Source organism: Artemia franciscana, chromosome 3 (genome assembly GCF_032884065.1).
Source record: "Artemia franciscana chromosome 3, ASM3288406v1, whole genome shotgun sequence".
In the NCBI taxonomy this organism is placed as follows: Eukaryota; Metazoa; Arthropoda; class Branchiopoda; order Anostraca; family Artemiidae; genus Artemia; species Artemia franciscana.
The window spans coordinates 43309905-43337805 of NC_088865.1; the positions used below are offsets into that span (position 1 = coordinate 43309905).

A 27901-nucleotide genomic window follows, 5' to 3' on the forward strand; every position below is an offset into this window, starting at 1 on the left:
GCATTACATAGTAATAACACACGGAGGCTGGCATATTCATCTCCTCCTGCATAATTCCCATCCATGTTTCCCTGGATAATTCAACATATTCCTTAGAAGGGAAATTGGAAGTTATTTTTGTTTATTATAGTGTATGTACCAGTAATTATAAATTAGTTGGTAACTTGTCACTATTTCACTTCTCTGCTTGAGAATTCAAATATTGGATTGTAAGTAAAATTATGGACAATTATTTAGTCAAAATTTTCTATGAACAGTAGTTTTGCTCAAAAAGTTCTTTATATTAATTTTACTTAAAAGATTCGGGTGGACGGAGACGGGTATTATTGTCCATGCGGATGGAAGTTGTGCGTAACATGGTCTTCTACGTGTTTGAAGGCATCACGACCTCCAAAATAGTGTTCTCAAATGTTTCAATACTTTGTATGCATTAGCTTAAATACATTACAAAAATTTTGTTCAGCAAAAGAGGAAAATTACCAATAAAAATCGGTGAAAACAAAGCTCATGGGAGTGCTTGTTACTATCCACTCCCCAAGATTTTCCTGGTAAGGCAAATGATGACCTGCCTGTCCTTTCCCCCTCTGAGCCGGGAGAACCGTGACTAAATATTTATGCACACAAATTTAGTTAGAAATTTGTGGATGCCCCCCCCCCCACACACACAAAGCCCTAAGGGCAAGGCCTGAAGAACCATATTTTGTGATGCACGAAGGCCTGACCTGACGAACATAGGTCAAGAGGTAGAAAGCCGGCTGCTTCTTAACTAGGATAAATACAGAACGTATTGGTGTCTTTTGTGTACACTGTGTATGTGCAAATGCTAGTTAGAAAAAAATGAATATTTAATAGAAACTAATCAAAATAGAAACAATTAAATATAGGAAGAATTGTTGTGAAATTATAAGTTTAGACACAAGCTATAAGAATAGACCAACACAAGGACCGTCGCTGTTAAGAAGTGCTATATAACGTCACAAGAAACAAGCAGAAGGAGATGACAAATAGTCCATGAGGACATAATCTTAAACAATCAAGCTAGAAACACAAAATTTATCGACTAGTTTTGGAGCAACGAGAATGGCAAAAAGCCTACCTTTCGCTTTTCGCTTGGAAAAGAGAAGCAATTCTACAGAAGGCAAGACCTTGGGATCCTATTCTTAAGCACATACTTGCTTGCAGCCATGCCACCTCCAGACAGAAAGTGAGCCACAGTCAACCTTTCAAAGTCATAATGCTTACAGAATTAATATTCTATTATTTATATTAAGGTCTGACTAAGTTCGAAATGAAAAGTTTTGCTTGACCTGACTTAAGGCTCCTGCCGTAGGATATATGGCATACAGACCACATCAACTTTACCACTCCAGGTGGATCGATCTGCTGTTAGGAGACGTGACACGACAGCGGTGATGTCGGCCATGTCGAGGAGCTTTTGAAGGCTGTCCGTCTATCTCGTCCAATGTCTACCCCTTGGGCATAACCAGCTATTGGATGTGTTACCATTTTTTAGTGTCACACTTCTGCTTATATTGGCGCAATAAGAATCTTTTTATCACTGTTAAAAACTCACGTCTTGTATAACAGCAAATACAAAGAAAATAGAAACCAGAAGACTAAAAGTGATTTTATTTATTGGAAAAATATTTTGACATACTAATTCACAGCTATATCAGTGATTTTCAAACTATTTCAGAGTAGAATGGAACCAGAAAAGGTTTTCAAATTCGAATAATTAGGAAAACATCATAGATAGTTGATTAATACCATTCTCGTCAGCTGCCAGCTCACGTATTACAATTTTTTTCTATATTGGCTGCCGTCTGTTCAAGCGGTAAATCTATGCAATGTATTATTTTTTTTTTGCAGGCTGTGGTTTCGCTTTTATTCACTTCGTTGCTCGTAAGATGTCAGGTACATCAGTCAGAAAAATGTGACCGATACTCACCAGAAGAAGCTTATTATGGCATAATTAGGCCAGCTGCGGTAGGAGTAATTGAGGGTAATGTCTTTTAGTATTTTCTTCTTCCTTAGATTATGGTTTCTGTTTTTGATAAAGGATGGTTCATTTTGAAATAAATAATTATTTTTGTCGAGACTTAATATTGTGCACTTATTAACGGAGAAGGGCAAAATATTTTAAGAAATAAAATTCGATTGGAAACACAGGCCGTTTAAAATTTTCTTTTTGCTCGAAATTTTCAGAATGTGATGCAGATTAACAGTTTAGAAGTTGATTTGAAGTTGCTAGAAATTGAGCCTAAAGATAATCTTTGTGCAGAATCAGGGCTGATGTGTTGGAAAACTGGAAGTAAACCGGAACAGTCATTAAGGCGGTTGGAGTTGAGTTGCGTCAAACGTTTGGATTAGTTATACCTTTGAAGTCTTTTTAATCTGGATTCTATTTAATCTTTGATACTGGGCTTGGTTCCAAGTTTGAACGAATCGAGTCCCCTAAACATGAGAAAAAGTGTTTATGAAAGATTAAGGTTGACTACAGATGTGGATCATTCTTGTCCTAAATTTAATTTATAGATCGGAAGTGTGGCCCTCTTTCTTGTTGGGTGCCAAAAACTTTCTTGTTTAAGAAGTCATATTTTCTAGAGTGATACCCTCGAGTCCCTGGGAGATTCTACGGCGTATTGTATAAAGGACAATTGTACAGGTTTTTAAATATGCAAAAGAAGTGGTGAAGTGATCGAAGTCTTTTTTTTGGGGGGGAGGGGGATTATTATTTACTTTATCTATCTTGTAATGTAATTTTCTATTATTATTATTATTATTATTATTATTATTATTATTATTATTATTATTATTATTATTATTATTATTATTATTATTATTATTATTATTATTATTATTATTATTATTATTATTATTATTATTGTTGTTATTATTCCTATTATAGTCAGGCTCTAGAAGGGAGTGATAAAATTATACGCGACTATGTTTATTAAAAAAAAAATAATAATTGACTTAAACTGCAGTAGCTGCCGTACTTCTATTCAGTTAATTTGACAATGAGTACATTTTCTTGACTTCTCTGAAAAACCTTTATTTCAGCTAATTTCTGAATGTCTTGGAATTAAAAATATATATATTTAGTTCATATCATTTAGAATATCTATTTGGTCCATGGAAAAACTAAAAACTCCTTCAGTGGGTCACATAAATTTCAGTATTAAAAAAAAAAAAAAAAAAAAAAAAAAAAATCCGCATTCTATTTGTATTCATACAAATTGAATTTTATTCAAACATATTTTTAATTCCAAAATATTCGCACAATTTGCGAAAATTTGAATAACGATGTTCGTATTATGACACTGGTTGATTCATTTCTAAACATATGAGCATGCCCGATGTAGGATTCCTTTCGATTTCCTGGCTGAACGTTTTTTAAAGTGTAGCCTGTACAAAAAATGTGGTTCAATCCCACTTTCTAGGGCTATAATGAAAGAAAGGTTGAAAAGGCTAGGCCACGTTCTGAGGATGCAGGATGACAGATTGCCGAAGATTCTTCTTTTTGGCCAACCTTTTAGGGATAAACAGAAAGCAGGTCGTCCTTGTCTTGGGTGGGAGGATGTCATAAATAAAAATTTAAAGGAAATGTGAATTTCCTTAGAAGATGTAAAGAGGGAGGCCTTCAACAGATTGTTTTGGAGGAGGAGCGTGTTGGCCTCAACACGCTGAGCATTGGCCTCAGGTGTCTTGGTGCTACAGTGAGTTATTAATAGTAGTAGTAGTAGTTAGTGGTTCACTACATGAGTTCTTGCATTCTTTGTAAAAAGTGATTGTCTACTCGTATTCGTACACTTTAATTTTCATCTGTTTCACTCTAGCAGGTAACTACTTTAAAGGGATAATAAGGTATTTTCAATGACCATTTAAATATAAGTAGTGCCGTTGCGTGTCCATCACGATTCTGTTATTCTGGCTGAAGTTTACCAAAGTGTGTGCTTAGAATAAAAATACATATTTAATTCGATTCAATTAGAGTTTTCGCATCGTCAAAGCACATATTTAATTTATTAAATGCCTCAAAACTCCACTAATGAATCACTAAAACAATAGCATTAACAAAACAACCTACATTCGAAATATTCGTGTATCTGAATTTAAATTTTCATCTGTTCCACCCTAGCGGGCTGATAAATCAGTTTGGATGGCAACCTACGTCCAATGAATGTCATGGTGTATATCGCTATTTTATTATTGTGATTCAGTTTAAGCTTATTTAGTAAATATTTAAAAATCCAATAATTTATTCAATTCAGCATGGGTTTCCCGATGGCCAAAGCAAGAATTCATTTCTTTCACTGAAATATTTAAAAACTCCTACCATAAACCATTAACATTGTAGCATTTTCCATAAAATAAGAAAGAAATCTACATCGGACATGCTCACATGTTTGAACATGAATTAATGAGTATCATAACACGTATGTGGTGACTCAAAGTTTAGTAATTTTGTGAATATTTTGGAATTAAATATATGTTTTGCATTAAATTCAATTGGTGTCTGAAATAAAAATGAAATGAAACTAACCAAAATGTGCAAATGACGCTCTAACCCTTAAAAGAGATAAGGGTAGTTAGTCTTACTCCTGCTTGTGGTATTTCTGTTCATACTTTTGACTTGATCATTCATTATAATTCTGTTCCTTTGAGTGTTATTTAGTAGCATTGAAGTAACTGTAATAGCCACTTTCCCTACGTAGATCAGTAGCGACAATTGTATTTATTATTATTGGTGGTGGTTTTATATGTTTTTAGTTTGGTGTTATTTCTTTTTATCTTGTGCTGAGGACGCCTAGTTTAGTATTTTAGTCTTTTCTTTCTACTGGCCGTAGTCTCGTTTGAACTTTTTTTTTTTTTTTTTTTTTTTTTTTTTTTTTTTTTTTTTTTTTTTTTTTTTTAGAGATTTATCTCTTTTTGTTGTTTATAGAAATTTCCGTTTGTTTTAATTTGTATTATTATATGGGTTTATCTTTTATTCTATCGTCATGGTTAAATATCTCTCTCTTGTGTTATTTGAAAAATTTCTTTTCAGAAAAAATACTTTTTGATTCATTTCTGTTTGCTTTTAATTGACATATGTTTTTCTTTGGTTAGTAAAATGATCACTTGTGAGGCTTTATTCGCTTTTTTGTTTCAGAATTAATATTTTGGCATGCTATTTATATTTTAAACAAAATATATCAACAAAGTTTAGTAATAGCTTTAACCCTCAATATGGCTGAATATGGCTGATTAGCTTAATAGCTAACCCTCAATATGGCTCATACCATCCTGACCTCATTTTGTTACAACTTTCAATATTGGATAAAATTGATCATCGGCATTTTTCTCCAATTTTGGGGGTGCAATTGGTCGCTGAACTGTGGCTTTGGGCAGTAGGTTTGAGACTTTTGAAATGAAAGAAGGAGGCAAAACGCAAACTCTTGTTTGCAGTGATTTTTGTTCGTTACAAGCTTGATTTGCAAATTCAATCTAAGTTTCAATTGCTTTAAGATTTACTAATTCATGTATATTAGAACCTTTTGTATGTTTGTTTTCTGTGATTCTTTATTTAATTTCTGTCGTTTTGGGTTTCATTTATACTTCAATATCAGTTTATTGTAATTTATTCATTTATATTAGTACTCGTTGTATGTTTTTTTTGCTATGATTGCTTATTTTCTTCGTTTTGGGATTCATTTATTCTTTAACAGTAAATTCTTGTCGTTTCTAGTTTGAATTTTAACAGGTATTTGTACCTGATGGTCTAAAGTTTAATATGGCCTTTGCTTTTATTTGAAAAACTTCTTTTTCGGAAAGTTTTTCAAACTTTGACAAAAATTAATTTATGTCCATTTTTTATCGCAAAAATTTTCAAGTTTTTAAGATATACCTTATTTCAAAATCAGTTTATTTTCAACGTCAAATCTTACATTGAAATATCATAACTAGTATCAAACAGTTCGTGGTAACGAACTGTAGCAAGGAGCGACCCGGCTCAATAGTAACCAAAACTCTAAAAAATAGAATTTTGATATCAATAGCTACATCAAAAGAATCGCATTATAATGCTGATTTTAAATATATAAGTTTCATCAAGTTTAGTGTTACCCATCAAAAGTTACGAGCCTCAGAAAATTTGCCTTATTTTAAAAAATTGGAGGAAACGACCCCTAAAAGTCACAGAATCTTAACGAAAATCAAACCATCAGATTCAACGTAACAGAGAACCCTATTATAGATATTTCAAGCTCCTATCTACAAAATTATGGAATTTTGTATTTTTTCCCAGAAGACAGATCACGGATACGTGTTTATTTGTTTTTTTTTCTTTTTCCCCATGGGTGATCGTATCGACCCAGTGGTCCTAGAATGATGCGAGAGGGCTCATTCTTATGGAAATGAAAAGTTCTAGTTCCCTTTTTAAGTGACCAAAAAAATTGGAGGGCACCTAGGCCCCCTCCCATGCTAATTATTTTCCCAAAATTATTTATTTAATTATTTCCAAAAACTATGAAATAGCCATTTTATTCAACGCAGTCAAAAAACCTTAGAGCTATGTCTTTGGGGACCATTTACTCTCCCACCGTCCCCGTGGGAGGGGCTACAAGTTACAAACTTTGACCAGTGCTTACATATAGTAATGGATATTGGGAAGTGTACAGACATTTTCAGGAGGATTTGTTGGTTGGGGGAGGGGTTGAGAAGAGGGGGATATGTTGGGGGAACTTTCCATCGAGGAATTTGTCATGGGGGAAGGAAATTTCTATGAAGGGAGCGCAGGATTTTGTAGCATTATTAAAAAAAAAACAATTGAAAACTAAATATGAAAAAGTCTTTTCAACTGGAAGTAAGGAGCAGTATTAAAACTTAAAACGAACAAAAACTATTACACATATGAGGGGCTCACCTCCTCCTAATACTTCACTCTTTACGCTAAAGTATTTTTAGTAATTTCAACTATTTATTCTACGGCTTTTGTGATTCATGGGTCATTCTTAATGAATTGGGACAAACTTTAAGCTTTAGTGTAAAGAAGGAGGTACTGACGAAGGGGTGAACCCCCTCATAATTGTAATAAAAGCATGAGAATACAAAAGTTCGTTACGAAAGCTAATTTATTAGTTACGTATATCTTTTACTAATAAAAACATTCGTAAAAAATTAAAAGTTCTAGTTGCCTTTTAAAGTAACCAAAAAATAGGAAGGCAACTATGCTTCCTCCCCCACTCTTTTTTTCTCAAAATCATTCAATCAAGACTATGAGAAAGCGATTTAGCCAAAACAAAGCAAAATATGCAAATTTCGTTTTAATTATTCCTCTGCGGAGAGCCAAAATCAAAACATGCATTGATTCAAAAACGTTCAGAAATTAAATAAAAAAAACAAGCTTTTTAACTGAAAGTAAGGAGCGATATTAAAATTTAAAACGAACAGAAATCACTTCGTAGATCAAAGGAGCTGCTTCCTCATCAATATCCCGCTCTTTACGCTAAAGTTTTTTTCTGTTTTAAAAAGTATAGTTGAGAGAAAGAGTCAAACCTTAGCGTCGTTTTAAATTTTAATGTCGCTCCTTATTTCAGTTTAAAAAAAACTTTTTTTATTTAATCAAAGTACAAAAGTATCAAAGTAAAAAAAAACACATATAAGTAGACAAGGTATCAAGCTAAACTAAGTATCTTGATAAGAAAAAGCATGGTCCGTAATTCAGAACCATTTCCCTGGGGCTGAGGTGGGGATTGAAACCTGAAAACATGTTTATTTGGCCTTTGAACTATTTTGAACGAATTGGTTATTTCAAAGTTTTGACCGTATACTCTTTAGGAAAATTGGGTGTGGGCTAATTACCCATTTATCATTTTTGAATCGTAAAACAAGAGCTAAAAGTTTCAGTTTCTGATTAAATCAAACCCCCTCAAAAGTTAATACTCTCTTCCACAACGAACTTATATTTCAATAATGGACAAATTGCAGAAGTTACAATCCTTTCCCTGAGGGCAGTGGAGGATTTCTCAAACCCTAAAATGTAGCAATTTGAATTTAGAACTATTGGAACAAAACAACCATTTCAAGTTTTTATAAGATACATGTGGGGGAAAAGGGCACAAGGAGGGTGGGGGTCTTGTTACTTTTTAATAATTGTCGATTAGTAAAAAGGGTGCAATAAATTTTGATTTCGGACCGAATGAACTTCATTCAAAGTTTATACGACCACGCCCTCCATAAAAGCTTTATATTTTAACGATGGACTTTTAATTTAGCTTATAGCCCTTTTCCCTAGGGCTGGGGGGTCAAACACATAACCATAGCTATATGACATTTGGAAGATTTGGAACAAAATGGCTAAATCAAAGTTTTTATCGAAATCATTTAGAAAAAAAGGCGTAGGAGGGGGGGGGTCTGCCAACCGTCTGATTACTCTTGACTTTTAAAAATGGAGCTATAGCTTTCAATTTAAATCGAATAAGATTTTTCTGATGTCTATATGATTACCCCTTTGATACCTTATATATAAAAAACCTTATAAAAAACCTTATAAGAAACCTTATATATAAGCAATAGAAGGCTTACATAGCTTACAGCCCTTGCCCTTTGTGCAGTGGGAGATTTTATCTACCCCCGAGGAATAATTACTTCACCCTCTTGACTACTTCGAGCATAATGAGCATTTCCAAATTTTGATTGGAGACGTTTGGGAAAAGACGGCGTGGAAGGGGAGGGGGCTTGATGGCCTCCTATTATATTTGACTTTTTAACGGGGCACTAGAAATTATCATTTCCAATTGAATGAGCCCCCTCCGAAGTTTACAACACCACTCCTTGCATGTGAAGTGCCATATGGCCTAGGGATTGGTAGGGGGCGCTAGTTGCCATTGGATGACTTTTGGATCTCAAAAAGAAAACTAGAACTTCCAATTTTTAATCATTTCAGTCCCTTCTGAAGTTTATATAACCACCTTTTCCGTAAAAACTTTATATGCTCTTGGGCATTAGTTGCTGGTTTTTTTTTTGGGGGGGGGGAGTTATGTGGACCCTAAAGTTTAGTCATCTGATTGTTGAAATATCTAAAACAAAATGACTATCTTAAAATTTTTATCAGAGGCATTTGGAGAAAAGAGGGTGGGGGAGGTATTTGCCCACTGGTCACTTTTGATGACTCTTAAAAAGGTAATGAGGAATTTCAATTTCTAATCAGCCACATTTGATGTTTATACGACCACCCCTTACAAAACAACCTTATCTGCCCCCCGGGGCATTATTTACAACACTTCTCCCCTGAGTTGACCTCTGAGTTTTGTTATTTGATCTTTAAACTATTTTGAAAAAAAATGGTAGTCTAAAATTTTGATCAGATGCATTTGGGGAAAAAGGGGCCTTGGGGATGCTAGTTGCCCTCCGATTACCTTTGACTCTTAAAAAGGGCACTAGAAATTCCAATTTACGCTCGACTGAGCTCCCTCCGAAGCTTATACTACCATCCCTGCCATAAAAACCTTATATGCCCTCGGTGCATAATTAGAATAGTTGGTTTTGGTGCGTTTTGTTATCCTCGGAGTCTTTGTTATATGATCTTTGGTCTAATTTGAAAAAAAAAAAGCTATATAAGAAATCAGTCGGACGCATTCGGAGAAAAGAGGGTTGGTTGGGAGGGGGGGTTGAATCACTCTTAAAAAGGGAATTAGAACTCAATTTCTAATCATTTGAGTCCCCTCCGAGGTTTATACGACCACACATAAACCCTGTATGCCCTCGAGGCGTAACTTAAAATACTTGCCCTTGGGCTCTGGGGTCTGTGTCGATTCTGGAGTTTTTATTATCTTACTTTTGAACTATTTTTAACAAAATGGCTATCTCGATTTTTTTCGGATGGATTTGGGGGAGGGGGATGGTCCCCCTTTGGTCTGTTTTGACTCTTTAAAAGTGAACTAGAACTTTCAATTTCCAATCAAATGAACCCTCTCTTCAGTTTTATGCGAGCATCTCCTCTATAAGAACAATATATGCCCCCAGGACATAATTTACAGCCCCTGCCACCGGGTTTTTTGACCCTGGAGTTTTTATTATCTGATATCGGAACTATTTTTAACAAAATAGCTGTCTCAAAATTTGTATTGAATGGGCTCGGTGAAAAAGGGTATGGAGGTCTAGTTCTCTGATCTCTTTTGACTCTTAAAAAGTGATCTACAACTTACAAATTCAAATCAAATCAGCCCTCTTTGAAGTTTATAAGAGAATTCCTTCTATAAGAAATATATATGGCCCAAGGTGTAGCTTACAACACCTGCCCCCGGGCCATCTTGGGTTTTGTCGACTCTAAGAGTTTTTATTATCTGATGTTTGAACTATTTTTAACAAAATGGCTATCTCAAAATTTTGATCGGATAAGTTTTGGGAAAAAAGGAATTGGGAGGGGCTAGCTGCCCTCTGGTCTCTTTTTTTGAATTTTATAAGCGAACTAGAGCTTTTAATTTCCAATCAAATGAACCCTCTCTGAAGTTTATACGAGCATCCCATCTATAGGAACCATATATGCCCCAGGGCATATCTTAAAACGGCTGTTCCGGGCCCTGGGAGACTTTGTCGACCCTGGAGTTTTGTCATATGATCTTTGAATTATTTTCAGCCAAATGGCTGTCTAAAAATTTTCATTGTATGTATTCGGGGGAAAACGGAAAAGGGGGCAAATTGCCCTCAGATTACTTTTTACTCTTAAAAAGGGAACTAGATCTTCCCATTTCCAATCAAATGATTGGACGACGACCCTTTCAGATGGGACGTCTGAAGTTTATAAGATGACTCCTTCCATATGAAGTGTTTCTGAGAGAAAAAATTAAATAAATAATAAAACATTGGAGCCATATGGCCTTACCTATAGACAACGCTATAGCCTTGCGTCTGATTAAAGTTTTACTTGGTGCCCTTAGTCTTTCCTAAGACATTATAAATACCATGTTTGACAACCTGGATGCACAAAGTGGCTTTTGATTTAGTTAAGATCTCCCTCAGCATTCCCTGAAAGTTTCAATTTAATACCTTTTGCCGTTTCCAAGATATTGATGGGGACTCATTTTACAAACCTTGCTTGCATGTTTGACAACCTATTGATTTAGTTCAATATCTCCCCGAAATTTCCCTGAAAGCTTCAAATTAACCTTCAAATTAACCTAACCCTTAGCCCTTACCGATATTTTGAAGATATTCGATTCTGATAGTCTGGATGAACGTAGTATCTTTTGATTTAGTTCAACATCCTCCTCAGCGTCCTTGAAAGTTCCAGCTTAATGCTCTTAGATGGTACTGAAATATTACAGGCAGGCCATTTTATCAACCTGGATGCTTACAGTGTCTTTTGATTTCATCAAGCGTAACTCTAAAAATATCCTTAAAGTTACAACTTAACAGTCTTCACTATTTCTTAGATCAAACAGTTCGTGGTAACGAACTGTAGTAAGGAGCGATCCGGCTCAATAGTAACCAAAACTCTAAAAAATTGAATTTTGATATCAATAGCTACATCAAAAGAATCGCATTTTAATGCTGATTTTAAATATATAAGTTTCATCAAGTTTAGTCTTACCCATCAAAAGTTACGAGCCTGGGAAAATTTGCCTTATTTAGGAAAATAGGGGGAAACACCCCCTAAAAGTCGTAGGATCTTAACGAAAATGACACCATCAGATTCAGCGTATCAGAGAACCCTACTGTAGAAGTTTCAAGCTCCTATCTACAAAAATGTGGAATTTTGCATTTTTTGCCAGAAGACAAATCACGGGTGCGTGTTTATTTGTTTGTTTTTTTTTTTTTTTTTTTTTTTTTTTTTTTTTTTTTTCCCAGGGGTCATCGTATCGACCGAGTGGTCCTAGAATGTCGCAAGAGGGCTCATTCTAACGGAAATGAAAAGTTCTAGTGCCCTTTTTAAGTGACCAAAAAAATTGGAGGGCATCTAGGCCCCCTCCCACGCTCATTTTTTTCCCAAAGTCAACGGATCAAAATTTTGAGATAGCCATTTTGTTCAGCATAGTCGAAAATCATAATAACTATGTATTTGGGGGTGACTTACTCCCCCACAGTTCCTGGGGGAGGGGCTGCAAGTTACAAACTTCAACCAGTTTTTACATATAATAATGGTTATTGGGAAGTGTACAGACGTTTTCAGGGGGATTTTTTTGGTTTTGGGGGTAGGGTTGAGGGAGGGGGCTATGTGGGAGGATCTTTCCTTGGAGAAATATGCCATGGGGGAAAAAATTCAATGAAAAGGGCGCAGGACGAATCTGGTCACGTTAGAAAAAAACGTCAAATTCAGAGCTTAATATACAATGCTGGGTGTTCGGAGCCTCTCTATTATGGAGTATAATTTGAAAATAACACAACTATACGAGCGATAAAACATATATACCACAACCATAACTCAACTAACGAAAGAACTGCTAAGAGATAACACAACTATAAAGCGAAAACAGGTGAAAACTAACGGGAAAATAAACGAACTAAGAGGTGGAAGGGGCCCAGAGAAAAAATATAATCATTTTTCAATTTTGAGCCTAACTTCCGCAAAGGAGTAATAATATGAGAAGCCCCGAGATACCGAATTATTTTCTTTTCAAACAGTTCGTGGTAAAGAACTGTAGTAAGGGGCGACCCGGCTCAATAGTAAACGGAACTCTAAAAAACGGAATTTTGATGCTAAAAGATACATCAAAAGAATCTAATTTTCACGCTGATTCTAAATATATAAGTTCCAATTAATTTAGTCTTTGTCATAAAAAGTTACGAGCCTGAGAAAATTTGCCCTATTTTGGAAAAAAGGGGGAAACATGCCCTAAAAGTCATAGAATCTTAACGAAAATCACACTATCGCATTCGGTATATCAGAGAACTCTATAGCAAAAATTTCAAGCTCCTATCTAAAAAAATGTGGAATTTCATATTTTTTGCCAGAAGACAAATCACGGGTGCGTGTTTATTTGTTTGTTTGTTGTTGTTTTTTTCTTTTCCCCAGGGGTCATCGTATCGACCAGGTGGTCTTAGAGTGTCGCAAGAGGGCTCATTCTTACGGAAATGAAAAGTTCTAGTGCCCTTTTAAGTGATAAAAAAATTGGAGGGCAAATAGGCCCCCTCCCACGCTAATTTTTTTCCAAAAGTCAACAGATTAAAATTTTAAGATAGCCATTTTGTTCCGCATAGTCGAAAACCATAATAACTATGTCTTTGGGAATGACTTACTCCCCCACAATTCCTGGGGGAGGGGCTGCAAGTTACAAACTTTGACCAGTGTTTACATATAGTAATGGTTATTGGGAAGTGTACAGACGTTTTAGCCAAAAAAAAATTAATATACTAATTTCATTTCAATAATTTATGTGCGGAGAGCCAAAATCAAACATGCATTAATTCAAAAACGTTCAGAAATTAAATAAAAAAAACTAGTTTTTTTAACTGAAAGTAAGGAGCGACATTAAAACTTAAAACGAACAGAAATTACTCCGTATATGAAATGGGTTGTCCCCTCCGCAGTCCCTCGCTCTTTACGCTAAAGTTTGACTCTTTGCCACAATTCTACTTTTTAAAACAATTAAAAACTTTAGCGTAAAGAGCGAGGGACTGCGGAGGGGACAACCCATTTCATATACGGAGTAATTTCTGTTCGTTTTAAGTTTTAATGTCGCTCCTTACTTTCAGTTAAAAAAACTAGTTTTTTTTATTTAATATTACACAGAGGCCATTATGACAGCTTCAATGCAGGTAGTGTTTTTCAAAGTAATTTAACATCAACTTAAGACCATTAGCTTTTCTTGATATATTTTAGTTGTGCCATTTTGAAAACCTGGACAGACATATTGTCTTTTGAAGTTCAACAGCCCCTTGAATATTCCCTAATAGCTCCAACTTAATACCCTTAGCCGTTCCTGAGGCATTCCAGGTACGTCATTTAACAAAGTGTATGTGCTTAATTTCATTTGATTTGGTTCCACATCCCCTTCAACATTATTTTTAAGATCCAACTAAATAGCAATAGCAGCTCTGGAGAAATTGCAGGCAATTCCTTTTGACAGTCTTGCTGCAAGAACGTGTCCTGAAACGTTTTCCTAATACTAAATAGCAATTGCAGGCAATTCCTTTTGACAGTCTTGCTGCAAGAACGTGTCCTGAAACGTTTTCCTAATACTAAATAGCAATTGCAGGCAATTCCTTTTGACAGTCTTGCTGCAAGAACGTGTCCTGAAACGTTTTCCTAATACTCTTGGCTTTTCCTGCGGTATTCTTGGTACGTTAACTTGAGAACTTTGATGCGCGTAATGTCCTTTGATTTAGTACTGCATCCTCTCCAATATTCCTTGATAGTTTCAGCTGAATACCCTCAGCCGTTCCTAAGATATTGCAAATGCACCATTTTAACAACATGAATACACATAGTTTCTTTCCATTTAGTTCAGCACCCCTTCAACATTCTTTGACAGTTTCAACTTAACACCCTTGGCTCTTCTTGAGTCATTACGGATTCCACAACCTGGATGTAAATAGGTTTTTTTTTATTTAGTTCAAGATCCCCAAAAGATTCCCAATCATTTTAGTATAAATATATGGGTTGATGTTTGATCGATTGGATACCTTCAGCTTTTTTAGACACCCAGGATCAGGCATGTCCACCTCCTCTATTTTAAAACCTATATGTAAGCAATTCAAAAACTAAAATATTTGCAGCCCTTAAACCAGGGGGTGCGAAAGATCATGCCACTCCCTTAGACTAATCCATTTGACTATTCTGAAAATATGATTATATCAAAATTTGATCTGATGTCTTTGAGTTTTAGAGGGAAAGGTAGCTTAAAGGGGGAGTGGAGGGGGAGGTAGCTAAAAAGGAGGCTCGTAGGGGCTAGTAGCCATCTAATACTTTTCTACTCTCAAAAAAGTACAAGAAACTTAGCCCCGAAACCTTTACGACCACTCCTTCCAAACAATGTGGCCTGGTTAAAAGAATAACAAATAAATAATACATGGAAGCCATATAACTCTTTACTTTCTCAGCGCTATTCTTCTCCCTATGAATAGTTAAACGAAGTCTCCCAGACAAATGGAAGGATGGAAAAAAAACAACCTTCGTCTCAATGCCATAACAGGAATAGGATTTACTTCTCAGATACCCTTTACTATGCCTATTTGAACTGTTAATAATAGATTGCAATAATTGTCTTTGCTCCTCCCGTAACAGCATTTGATGTACGTGGAGCATAAGAAATGAGATTTGGTGAAAAATAAAACAGTTTGGTGAGAGATTGCGCACATTAGCAGAACACACTGAAAAGATTCTGCATCCATCATATTAACAATACATAAAGCCATATTTATGCACCGCACAAAGAGCTGCTTTGAACTTGGTTATTTTACAATGAAAAAAAAAATTATAAATGCCGATTGTCTGTGTTTGTGCTTTCTAAGAGCTGCTCTAGACGTGTATCATACGTTGTTTTTGCTGTTGGTGAACAATTTTCTTGCATTATACTCTTTTCTTGCTGATTACCTTTATTTTTCAGAGATGGAGACGTTTTTCAACGCAGTCTTTTTTCAAATACAACCAGAACATTTAATTGAGCTGATGCCACAGATCAGTCCGGACTCCGTGTTAGTACCTTTATCTTTATTTATTTAAAAATTTATTTTATTCTTTATCCATTGGATCTACAAGAAGTTCTGTTCTTATTTCTGGTAATTTCTACCCGTTTCCATTTTGACTTCATTGTTTAATTTGGTTCCCATTACTTTTCCATAACCGAGTATGTTATGTTCATGCGTGATGTAACTGTTCTTTTTCATTCCTTGTTATTTTGGGTTTCAATATTTATTTAAAATAATTACAGTTTTTTAAGCTTTGATTATTGTATGACCTTTTTTTGCTCATTTTAGGTATATAGCTCTTCACTTTTTCGAATAACCTCGTTCTTGGAAAATACTTCCTTAAATCAACTTTCAACTAGATTGGCTAATGTTCAAGATCATTGCTTCAACGATTGCTGTAGCATGCGAAGCGTCATAACGAAAGTATTTGCGACTTTCAGGATGATTTAAGATAGCCTGTTCATTCTTTTTATCGCTAATGATCACCACAGGGTTATGATTTGAGCTAAGTGCTTCCGCATATTTAAATATACCCTTGTCACTTATTTAACAAGGGTTTCTTATACCTATTGGTGCAATGGTACATAAGGCAACAAAGATAACACTCCATGACAAAGTCTCAGGTAAAAATCAAAGATTTTCCAAGTGTGATCTGAACAGTGTAGAGTCTTCCTTAAGACATCCCCTGAGTGCTGTTTTCCAACCGTCGTTCTTTTTGCAAGGTGGAATCTGGCGCTGAAGATGAGAGGGTGGTGGCCTTGCTGTATCTTCACTATATAACCCTAACCACACCATTAATTACTTACAAACTTGTTTATTATGGGAGACCGCCTATTCTCTTTATGAGTGAAGGTGATAATACGGTTTGCAACATTATTCTTAGATATTAATAAATCTTTTCATACTGTTGACAATTCTATACTGAAAAGTTGCGAAGAGATAACGTTGCTGGAAGATTTCGCAAATTGATAATTAGTCTCCTTTCTGTTCATTCACAAAGAATAAAAATATCTGACTTAATATATCAACCATTACTTATTAGATGTGGCGCACCACAAAGGATTATTTTTTGCCCCTTTTTAATTTTGATTTATGTAAATGATTGTCCTTCTTCCCTTCAGCCACTTGTGATTAAGGTTTTAGACTTAACGGAAAAAGAGATAAATATTTCCGTTCCGATGTTTGCTGATGATACAACTCTAATTGTGACTGCAAAAACGACTGATTTGATGGTTACTTTATTTTCTAATACTTTTCAGAAGATACCCATTTGGATAAGGTCCACCGAGATTACTATTGATAACAATAAGACTAGGGTTGCCACCCGGGGAGAAAAAAAAATCCCTAGAATTAGGGATTTTTTGGTTGATTTGAAAATTTCTTCAACAATCTAGTGATCAATAGAAATAGTGATAAATCACTAGGGGTAGAAACCCTGAATAAAACTAATTTTGTAGTTTTTTGACTGTCCGTCGATCGTTATCCATTGATATCTTCTGTTGCACCTGGTGGCCTTTCAACACAAAGGATGGCAAGTTTGCGATATCTTGGTATTATTGCGGACCAATCACTCTCATTGAAAGGTCATATTGAGAAAGCTTGAAATATATTAGCTAGAAATATTGGTATTATTCGAATTTTTTTTCCCGAAGGTCAAAATCTGCATATTATATTTTAGTTTGATGCACCCCTATATTTTGTATTGTAGTTCAATATGGTTGGGGACTTTCTCCTCAATCCTTTTCCTGGTCGAATTTTATCTAAAACATTGATGTTGTAATGCATATTAATATAAGCTTTTCTGAATCGTGTCGTGAGTTTCATGTCAAGTTGGAAATATTATTTCCTGAGATAATGTTTCTTATAAACTTTTCAAAACACAATATAGTCAAAAGATTATTTTGAGAAACTATTCCAACTGTTTTACGAGAAATAACTACTACTACTACTACTACTACTACTACTACTACTACTACTACTACTACTACTACTACTACTACTACTACTACTACTACTACTACTACTGCTACTACTATTACTACTACTAAACTCACTGCAGCACCAAGCCGCCTGAAGCCAACACAGCTACGCACGCTCCTCCTCCAACCTAATCTATTCAAGGCCTCCCTCTTTACACCCTCCCAGGAAGCTCCCATTTCCTTTAAATCTTTATTTATGGCATCCATCCAACCCAGACAAGGACGACCTGCTTTCCGTGTAGCCCCAGACGGTTGGCCAAAAAGGACAATCTTCGGCAATCTGTCATCCTTCATCCGCAGAACGTGGCCTAGCCATCTCAACGAGAAATTATTTCTCAATTAGAAATAACTGATTAAAAAAACAAACAAACTAAAGGTGAAAACTTGGGGCAATAATGATGTTGGATGGTCATGATTCTTTGAAAGACAACTTTTAAGTCACGACCTCTTTTACCACCTCTACCTTTCAGTTTTAGTCTTCAAAAATTACAGTTTTTCCTGATAACAAAAAATTCTCATTTAGTTTTTGGAGCTTTTTGAGATGAAATTTTTCTTTTTAATTTGAATTTATTTCTCATTTTTTAGTAGCCTGTGATAAAACTTTTTATTAGTTAAAAAAAAAAATATCTGTTAGTTGATTAAGAGATTGTTTTTTTTATATACTGTATCTTCACCATATAGTCTACTATACAGGGGCACCAGTTAGCATAAATTTCGGGGAGGGGAGATAGAGACAATTTTACCTTTTTTTCCTGAATAAAAGATATAAAAATATATTTTAAAAAATATTACTTAGGGGGGGGATTTTTTGTTTTTTCTATTTTTTTAATGAAAAAGAAACAAAAATTTGTTCTTCGAAATTTAAGGACAGTAAGCAACTATGGCTATTCCCCCTTGCCCGCCACCTAATTTGTGCCCCGGACCATAAAAAATGTTTAGATCTCCGATTACCTTTTTGGTTCTACTATATTGTCCATTTTGTTTTTCGGATACAAAAATAGAATGATGATCTGTTCTTCTTATCCCATTTGTCCTCTACTACTTCTGATTTTTTTTCCTCTAGAGAACAAAGCAGGGCCAATATTTGGTAAAAAGCTCCCATATCAGAGTTATATTACTGTTCCAAGCCTTCTCTCTTGCATATGTAAGAGCGTGGTATTCCATTAAAAAGTTCGTTCTTTTTCTGGAATTAAAAACGGCACATGCAGAGCTGGAACGTAAATTGGAAGGCAAGGCATGGGTTCAGTTGCCCCCTTTGATTTTTCCCTCTAAATTGTGTAAATACTTTTTTTTTGTATTTTCCTTAAATTTAATCTTTTTAGTATTTCCATTGAAAAAATTGAAAAAAGCAACAAAATAATGTTGTTGAAAAGTAACAACTTTTCAAGTTGTTACTTGAAACCCCCTATATTTTGAAAAGTAAGGTTGTCCCCCAAAAATCTTACATTTCGGGGATGGGTAACCTTGTAATTAAAAAAAATTTTGGGGTAAGGGGGAGGAGGGGAACAGCCCTTAAGAACGTATTAAATTTTTTTTTTTTTTAACTGTGTCAACTGTAAGTTGATTCGTGATTCGTGTAAGCTGATTTGTGAACTGTAAGTTATTCCATGAAGTACTTTAGTGCTAAGACAATAAACATTATTTGGTTAATTGCAGTCTTGACCATTTCAGCCAATTTCAAAATTTATCCAAAAGTATCTCAATTCTGGAAAAATATGAATATGCCATGTTGAAGGAAGTTCAAAACGATTTAGATGGTGCATGGAATAACCTAATAGAAGAAAGCAGAAATACAGTCCAGCAAGATGCTAGTCAATCAAGTAACTCACTATTCATGGCAATGATAGCTTTGACAGGTAAGGTTTGAAAACTAACTTTTGTTAGGAATCGTTTATGATTGCGAAGTCAATCTTTTTGTTTTTGTGCTTTATTCTTATAGCTACTTATTGTAATATATGATTACAAATTGAACATGCAATTTTATCTGCCTAAGTCGGAGAATTGTATTATCAAACCTTGTTACCTCATATTTCCATCTAAGCATGGACTCTTCTTTTATTTGAATTACTCTTGACAGTAAGTGGTCGTTTTTAGGATGACATGCAACAATTTCTTGGGGGAAGTAACCCCCCCATAATTTGTAGCTATAAGAGATGGGAGCCGTGATAGATTTTAAACGTGACTAACAAGAGAGTGCCTGTCAACGAATCATGGTTGCTCCCTTAAGAACAAACCCTAGTCCATAGTAAACGAAAATTTTCAAACTTCTTAAAAAAAAAAAAAAAAAAAAAAAAAAAAAAAAAAAAAAAAAAAAAAAAAAAAAAAAACTATCAAGTGAGAAACAGTGGTAACCGTGATTCGGACTAATCTTAATGGTAATTAAATAAAAAAAAACTAATTTTTTTAGCTGAAAGTAAGGAGCGACATTAAAACTTAAAACGAACAGAAATTAATCCGTATATGAAATGGGTTGTCCCCTCCGCAATCCCTCGCTCTTTACGCTAAAGCTTTTAATTGTTTTAAAAAGTAGAATTGTGGCAAAGAGTCAAACTTCAGCGTAAAGAGCGAGGGATTGCGGAGGGGACAACCCATTTCATATACGGAGTAATTTCTGTTCGTTTTAAGTTTTAATGTCGCTCCTTACTTTCAGCTAAAAAAATTAGTTTTTTTTTTATTTCATTTCTGAACGTTTTTGAATTAATTCATGTTTGGTTTTGGCTCTCCGCACATAAATTATTAAAATGAAACTTGTATATTAATTCTTTTTTTGGCTAAATGGCTTTCTCTTAGTTTTGATCAGACGATTTTGAGAGATAAGGGGTGGAGAAGGGGGCCTAGTTGCCCTCCAATTTTTCGGTTACTTAAAAAGGCAACTAGAACTTGTAATTTTTAATGAACGTTTTTATTAGTAAAAAATAAACGTAACTTAAGAATTAACTTACGTAACAAACTTTCATAACCTTATATTTTTATTATGTATACGAGGGGGTTTGTACCCTCGTTAATACCTCGCTCTTTACACTAAATCGTAAGTTTTGTCCCAATTCTTTAAGAATGACCCCTGAATCAGAAAGACCGTAGAATAAATAGTTGAAATTACTAAAAATACTTTAGCATAAAGAGCAAGGTATTTATCTCCTCCTAAATACCTCGCTCTTTTGCTAAAGTATTTTTAGAACCCCTCATATGCGTAATTATCTCTGTTCGTTTTAACTTTCAATGCTACTTCTTCCTTTCATTTGAAAAAACGTTTTCATATTTATTTTTCATTGTTTTCTTATAGTAATGCTAGAGAACCCTGCGCCCTTTTCATTGAATTTTTCTTCCCCCATGACAGATTCCTCCAAGGAAAGATCCTCCAACATAGCCCCCTCTCCTCAGCCCCACCCCCAAACAAAATAAAATCCCCCTGAAAACGTCTGTACACTTCCCAATAACCATTACTATATGTAAACACTGGTCAAAGTTTGTAACTTGCAGCCCCTCCACCAGGGATTGTGGGGGAGTAAGTCATCCCCAAAGACATAGTTATTATGGTTTTCGACTATGCTGAACAAAATGGCTATCTCAAAATTTTGATCCGTTGACTTTGGGAAAAACAATGAGCGTGGGAGGGGGCCTAGATGCCCTCCAATTTTTTTGGTCACTTAAAAAGGGCACTAGAACTTTTCATTTCCATTAGAATGAGCCCTCTTGCAAAATTCTAGGACCACTTGGTCGATACGATGACCCCTGGGAAAAAAAAAAAAAACAAACAAATAAACACGCACCCGTGATTTGTCTTCTGGCAAAAAATACAAAATTCCACATTTTTGTAGATAGGAGCTTGAAACTTCTATAGTAGGGTTCTCTGATACGCTGAATCTGATGGTGTCATTTTCGTTAAGATTCTACGACTTTTAGGGGGTGTTTCTCCCTATTTTCTTAAATAAGGCAAATTTTCTCAGGCTCGTAACTTTTGATGGGTAAAACTAAACTTGATGAAATTTATATATTTAAAATCAGCATTAAAATGCGATTCCTTTGATGTAGCTATTGATATCAAAATTCAATTTTTTAGAGTTTCGGTTACTATTGAGCCGGGTCGCTCCTTACTACAGTTCGTTACCACGAACTGTTTGAAAACAGTTTTGCGAAAAGAAACCTGTAAGAAGTTCAAAAAATACCCTGAAATCCAACAAAAATGTATCGAACAGAAATGAAAATCGCAACGTTTGAACTTTCACAGCTGAAACCCCTATTTGCCTTATTTTGGAAAATAGGGGAAAACACCCCCTAAAAGTCATAGAATATTAACAAAAATCACACCATCGCATTCAGCGTATCAGAGAACTCTATTGAAAAAATTTCAAGATCTTATCAACATAAATATGAAATTTCGTATTTTTTGCCAGAAGACAGGTCACGGGTGCGTGTTTATTTTTTTTTTCCAGGGGTCATATTATCGACCAAGTGGTCCTAGAATGTCGCAAGAGGGTAAATCTGACGGAAATGAAAAGTTCTAGTGCCATTTTCAGTGACCAAAAAAATTGGAGGGCACCTAGGCCCCCTCCCACGCTCATTTTTTCTCCAAAGTCAACAGATCAAAATTTTGAGATAGCCATTTTGTTCCGCATAATAAAAACCATAATAACTATGTCTTTGGGAATGACTTACTCCCCCACAGTCCCTGGGGGAGGGGCTGCAAGTTACAAACTTTGACCAGTGTTTACATATAATAATGGTTATTGGGAAGTGTACAGACGTTTTCAGGGGGATTTTTTTTGGTTTGGGGGTGGTGTTGAGGGGAGGGGGCTATGTGGCAGGATCTTTCCTTGGAGGAATATGTCATGGGGGAAGAGAAATTCAATGAAAAGGGCGCGGGATTTTCTAGCATTACTATAAAAAAAACAATGAAAAAATAAACATGAGAAAGTTTTTTCAATTGAAAGTAAGGAGTAGCATTAAAACTTAAAACGAAAAGAGATTATTACGCATATGAGGGGTTCTAAAAATACTTTAGCATAAAGAGTGAGGTATTTAGGAGGAGATAAATACCTCGCTCTTTATGCTAAAGTATTTTTAGTAATTTCAACTATTTATTCTACGGCCTTTCTGATTCAGGGGTCATTCTTAAAGAATTGGGACAAAACTTAAGATTTAGTGTAAAAAGCGAGCTATTAACGAGGGGACAAACCCCCTCATATACATAATCTATATATATGAAAATAAGTTGTATGTGTGTGTGTTTCGAGTGACGTCATGTTTGTGTGTCAACTGACGTCATGATTGTCGACTGACGTCATTATAAGGATTGAGCTGTATGCGTCATGAAGTTGTTTGTCGACTGACGTCATGTTTGTAACTGATGAAATTACATACCGGGACACCGGGACACAAATGACGACCGGGACACAGGGAATATAAATGACGACCGGGAACCTCAAGGAGAAATTACAGACTGGGACACCCGGACACAAATCACGACCGGGACACAGGGAATATAAATGACGACCGGGACACAGGGACACAACTACAACGGGGATGCCGGGGGCACAGGCGGGATATATAAATGAAGACCGGGACACAGGGATTGCTCGAATAGAAATTACAGACCGGGACACAAATGACGACCAGGACACCGGGACACAGGGAATATAAATGACGACCGGGACACAGGGACACATCATTAGAATAATGAGGTATAGATCTGAATACGGATTGTTTTTCCCATGGACAATTATATGTTGCATGTTCAAGAGTCAGTAAACTTGACAATCTATTTATATGCAACATATATATATATATATATATATATATATATATATATATATATATATATATATATATATATATATATATATATATATATATATATATATATATATATATATATATATATATATATATATATATATATATATATATATATATATATATATATATATATATATATATATATATATATATATATATATATATATATATATATATATATATATATATATATATATATATATATATATATATATATATATATATATATATATATATATATATATATATATATATATATATATCTATTCACAGGTGGGACACAGGGACACAACTACAATGGCGCGTAACGACTTACGCGTGGGGGGGCTTGGGGGGTTGCGAAGCGCCCCACCAACTAGGTGTTGGGGTGGCGCGAAGCGCCACTCCAACAGCTAGTAAAAATATAAGAATATAAAAGTTTGTTACGTAAGTTAATTCTTAAGTTACGTATATTTTTTTTTACGAATAAAAACGTTCGTTAAAAATTAAAAGTTCTAGTTGCCTTTTTAAATAACTGGAAAATTGGAGGGCAGATAGGCCTCCTTCCCCACCCCTTATTTCTCAACATCGTCTGATCAAAACTAAGAGAAAGCCATTTAGCCAAAAAAAGAATTAATATGTAAATTTCATTTTAATAATTTATGTGCGGAGAGCCAAAATCAAACATGCATTAATTCAAAAACGTTCAGAAATTAATAAAAAAAAAACAAGTTTAAGTTGGAGCAACATTAAAACTTAAAACGAACAGAAATTACTCCGTATTTGAAATGGGTTGTCCCCTCCGCAGTCCCTCACTCTTTATGCTAAAGTTTGACTCTTTGCCATAATTCTACTTCTTAAAACAATTAAAAACTTTAGCGTAAAGAGCGAGGCGTTGAGGAGGGGACAATCCATTTCATATACGGAGTAATTTCTGTTCGTTTTAAGTTTTAATTTCGCTCCTTACTTTCAGTTAAAAACTAGTTTTTTTTATTGTATCTAGTAAAGGAAGAACCACGGCTCATCGTACCAAAAAAAACGTGTTTAAAAAAACTGGCACGTGGGAAAGAGTTTTGATTTCTAGTTGATTCGGAAAAGGTAACTATTATTTCAATTATTCTTCATAGTCAAATTTTATTTTGAGAATCAATTTAAGAGAATTTTGAAAACAGCCTGAAACCTCTAAATTTTGTTCTTTGGATCGATACAAAAAGTAATTGCCTTGGCCGAAAACCTTCTACGGGAAAGTTACAGTCCCCTGACTTGAATAACAAGAAAAAACATTGTTTTGCATGGAGAGCACTGACGTATCTTATTTTTACCAGTAGTGGGGCACTCTTTAAGGGGGGCATCATATGGATCTGTTTAAGGGTTTGTTGTAGAGAAAATTATTACATCTAGGGTTTTTTTGTAATTAACAAAACACAACATTTAAGATAAAAGCATAATACTTCAACTTCGTATACTATCATAAATGACGTCTTAATCATAGGTCACAACCAGAAAGAACTTTAAGGTGAAACCTATAATGACATCAGTTTCAATGACGTTAGTACTATTATAAAAGTCTCACAGGTCAAGTCAGTGATGAAAGCTAACAAAACAATATTAGAGATCTGCGAGGCTGCATCGAATATACTTTAAAGGGTGTCTTGGATAAAAGCGATGACAACTTAATTTTTTTTATTTAGTTTCTGCTAAGATGGCAAAAGGTCCCTGTGTGCATTATTCGGGAATGACTTGCTTTTTGTTCGGCTCTTGATGTTTAGCCAACAAGTATATACCAAAAATCACATAATAATTTTCGGTTACAACTACAAATGACGTCAAAATAAAACCTACATAATAGTATCAGTTGCAATGAATTAATGCTATTATAAAAGGTTGACAAGTAAAGTCAGTGATGAAAGCTACCAAGAAAAGTTAAGAGATCTGCAAGTCTGTATTAAATATACTTTAGAGTTTGTCTTGGATAAGAGCGATGATAGTGTATTTTTTTTTTACTAGTTTCTGCTATGATAATGCCAAAGGCTCTTTTCCTGTGTGTATTATTTTGGGATAACCTGCTTTTCGTTTGGCTCTAGATGTTTAGTTAGCAAGTAGATAAAAAAAAATCATGTCATAATCGTAAGTTACTACCATAAATGACGTAAAAGTAAAACCTATATAATGACGTAAGCTGGAATGACGTTAATCTATTCAATATATATATAAATAAGTTGTCTGTGTGTCTGTGTGTCGAGTGACGTCATGTTTGTGTGTCGACTGACGAAATTACAGACCGGGACATCGGGACACAAATGACAACCGGGACACCGAGACATAGGGAATATAAATGACGACCGGGACACCCAAAGAGAAAGCGACCGGGACACAAAGAATGTTCGATTAGCAATCACCATCAACAAAGCACCGGGACACAAATGACGACCGGGACGCAGGGAATATAAATGACGACCAGGACACTCAAAGAGAAATTACAGACCGGGACACCGAAACACAAATGACGACCGGGACACCGGGACACAGGGAATATAAATGACGACCGTGACACTCAAAGAGAAATTACAGACTAGGACACCGGGACACAAATGACGACCGGGACACAGGGAAACAACAACAATGGGGACGCTGGGGGGCACAGGGGGATATATAAATGACGACGGGGACACAGGGAATGTTCGATTAGCAATAATCATCAACAAAGCTCAAGGGCAATCATTAGAATAATGAGGTATAGATCTGAATACAGATTGTTTTTCCCATGGACAATTATATGTTGCATGTTCAAGAGTCGGTAAACCTGACAATCTATTTATATGCACAGACAATGGGACAGCCAAGAATGTTGTATATTCGCAAGTTTTACGTAGTTAAATATATATATATATATATATATATATATATATATATATATATATATATATATATATATATATATATATATATATATATATATATATATATATATATATATATATATTCACAGGTGGGACACAGGGACACCACTACAATGTCCCTTTCTTTGGAAAGGGACAAGGAAAGGGACGAAGTCGTTACGCGCGCGTAACGACTTACGCGCGCGGGGGGCTTGGGGGGCGTGAAGCGCCCCCAACAACTAGGGTAGAGAGTGGAACAAATTTTTCAAAATGGCAAAAAAGGTATAGTTGATTAATAGAGCAAAAGATAAAAATATTCAATGTCCCTCCCACCTATACACAGTATCCGTTCCTTATTTGAACAATGTCGTTTCAGACATATTAAAATATTAGGAAATTGACACGGGTTCTGTAAGATATGAAAATATATAATGATTTTGATTAGACAAAATTTATAGATACAATCTTGCTTAAGAAAAGGAGTGTCCTTGACCTCTCAAAACGATTCACTGGCCAAGCAAACCAAAGGTATGACTATTGAAAAAAAAGAAACAGGTTGATCGGTTTAGCCTGCAGTAGTAAAGTATTTAGGCTGTAAGTCTTCTTTTGGGCTACACTTTATTACTTATTAAATTTTTCTTTTTATACATACCACTTTGAGGGAGGAGGGCTAATCCCCTCTAAGGAAAGGGCTAGCATCCTCCATTCCTCACAATAAGAAGGACATAGCTTATAGATTATATACTACTGCTACTGCTACTAACAACTCATCGCAGCACCCAGCCACCTAAGGCCAACACAGCTACGCACGTTCTTCCTCCATCCCAATCAACTCAAAGCCTCTCTCTTTAGACCTTCCCAGGAAGTTCCCATTTCCTTTAAATCCTTCTTTATGACATCCTTTCACCCCAACCATGGACAACCTGCTTTTCGTTTAGCCCTATATGGTTGGCCAAAATGGACAATCTTCGGTAATCTGTCATCCTTCATCCACATAACGTGCCCTAGTCATCTCAACCTCTCTCTAATTATAGCCTAAGAAAGCAGGATTGAACCGTACTTGTCGTACAGTGTACTACTACTACTACTACTACTACTAATAACTCACTGCAGCACCAAGCCGCCTGAGGCCAACACAGCTACGCACGCTCCTCCTCCAACCTAATCTATTTAAAGCCTCCCTCTTTACACCCTCCCAGGAAGTTCCCATTTCCTTTAAATCCTTATTTATGACATCCTCCCAACCCAGACAAGGACGACCTGCTTTCCGTGTAGCCCCAGACGGTTGGCCAAAAAGGACAATCTTCGGTAATCTGTCATCCTTCATCCGTAGAACGTGGCCTAGCCATCTCAACCTTTCTTTCATTATAGCCCCAGAAAGCGGGATTGAACCACACTTTTCGTACAACCTACTGTTTGAAATACGGTCAGTCAGCCGGGTACCCAGAACAATCCGTAGGCAATTTCTCTGGAAAACATCTAGTAAATTTTCATATGCTTTTCGGAGTGTTCATGCTTCAGAGCCATATTTGACCACTGTCATCACTGTAGCTTCCAATATTCTAATCTTGGTTTGTAGGCTTATCTTTCTATTCTTCCAAACTTTTTGGGGTGGCGCGATTCGCCACCCCAACAGCTAGTACTATTATAAAAGGC

At 35.4% G+C, this 27901-nt stretch overlaps 1 protein-coding gene across 4 annotated transcripts in view; it reads left to right on the forward strand.

The window, feature by feature from the left end:
• LOC136025294 (uncharacterized) overlaps positions 1-27901 on the forward strand; it is an 84374-nt gene that overhangs the window by 23943 nt on the left and 32530 nt on the right. For all 4 annotated transcript variants that reach the window (XM_065701182.1, XM_065701180.1, XM_065701181.1 and 1 more), the window contains exons 2-4: positions 1870-2002; positions 15531-15618; positions 19263-19447. In XM_065701182.1, coding sequence (XP_065557254.1) covers positions 1870-2002; positions 15531-15618; positions 19263-19447 — 406 coding nt within the window. The remainder of the gene's footprint in view (positions 1-1869; positions 2003-15530; positions 15619-19262; positions 19448-27901) is intronic.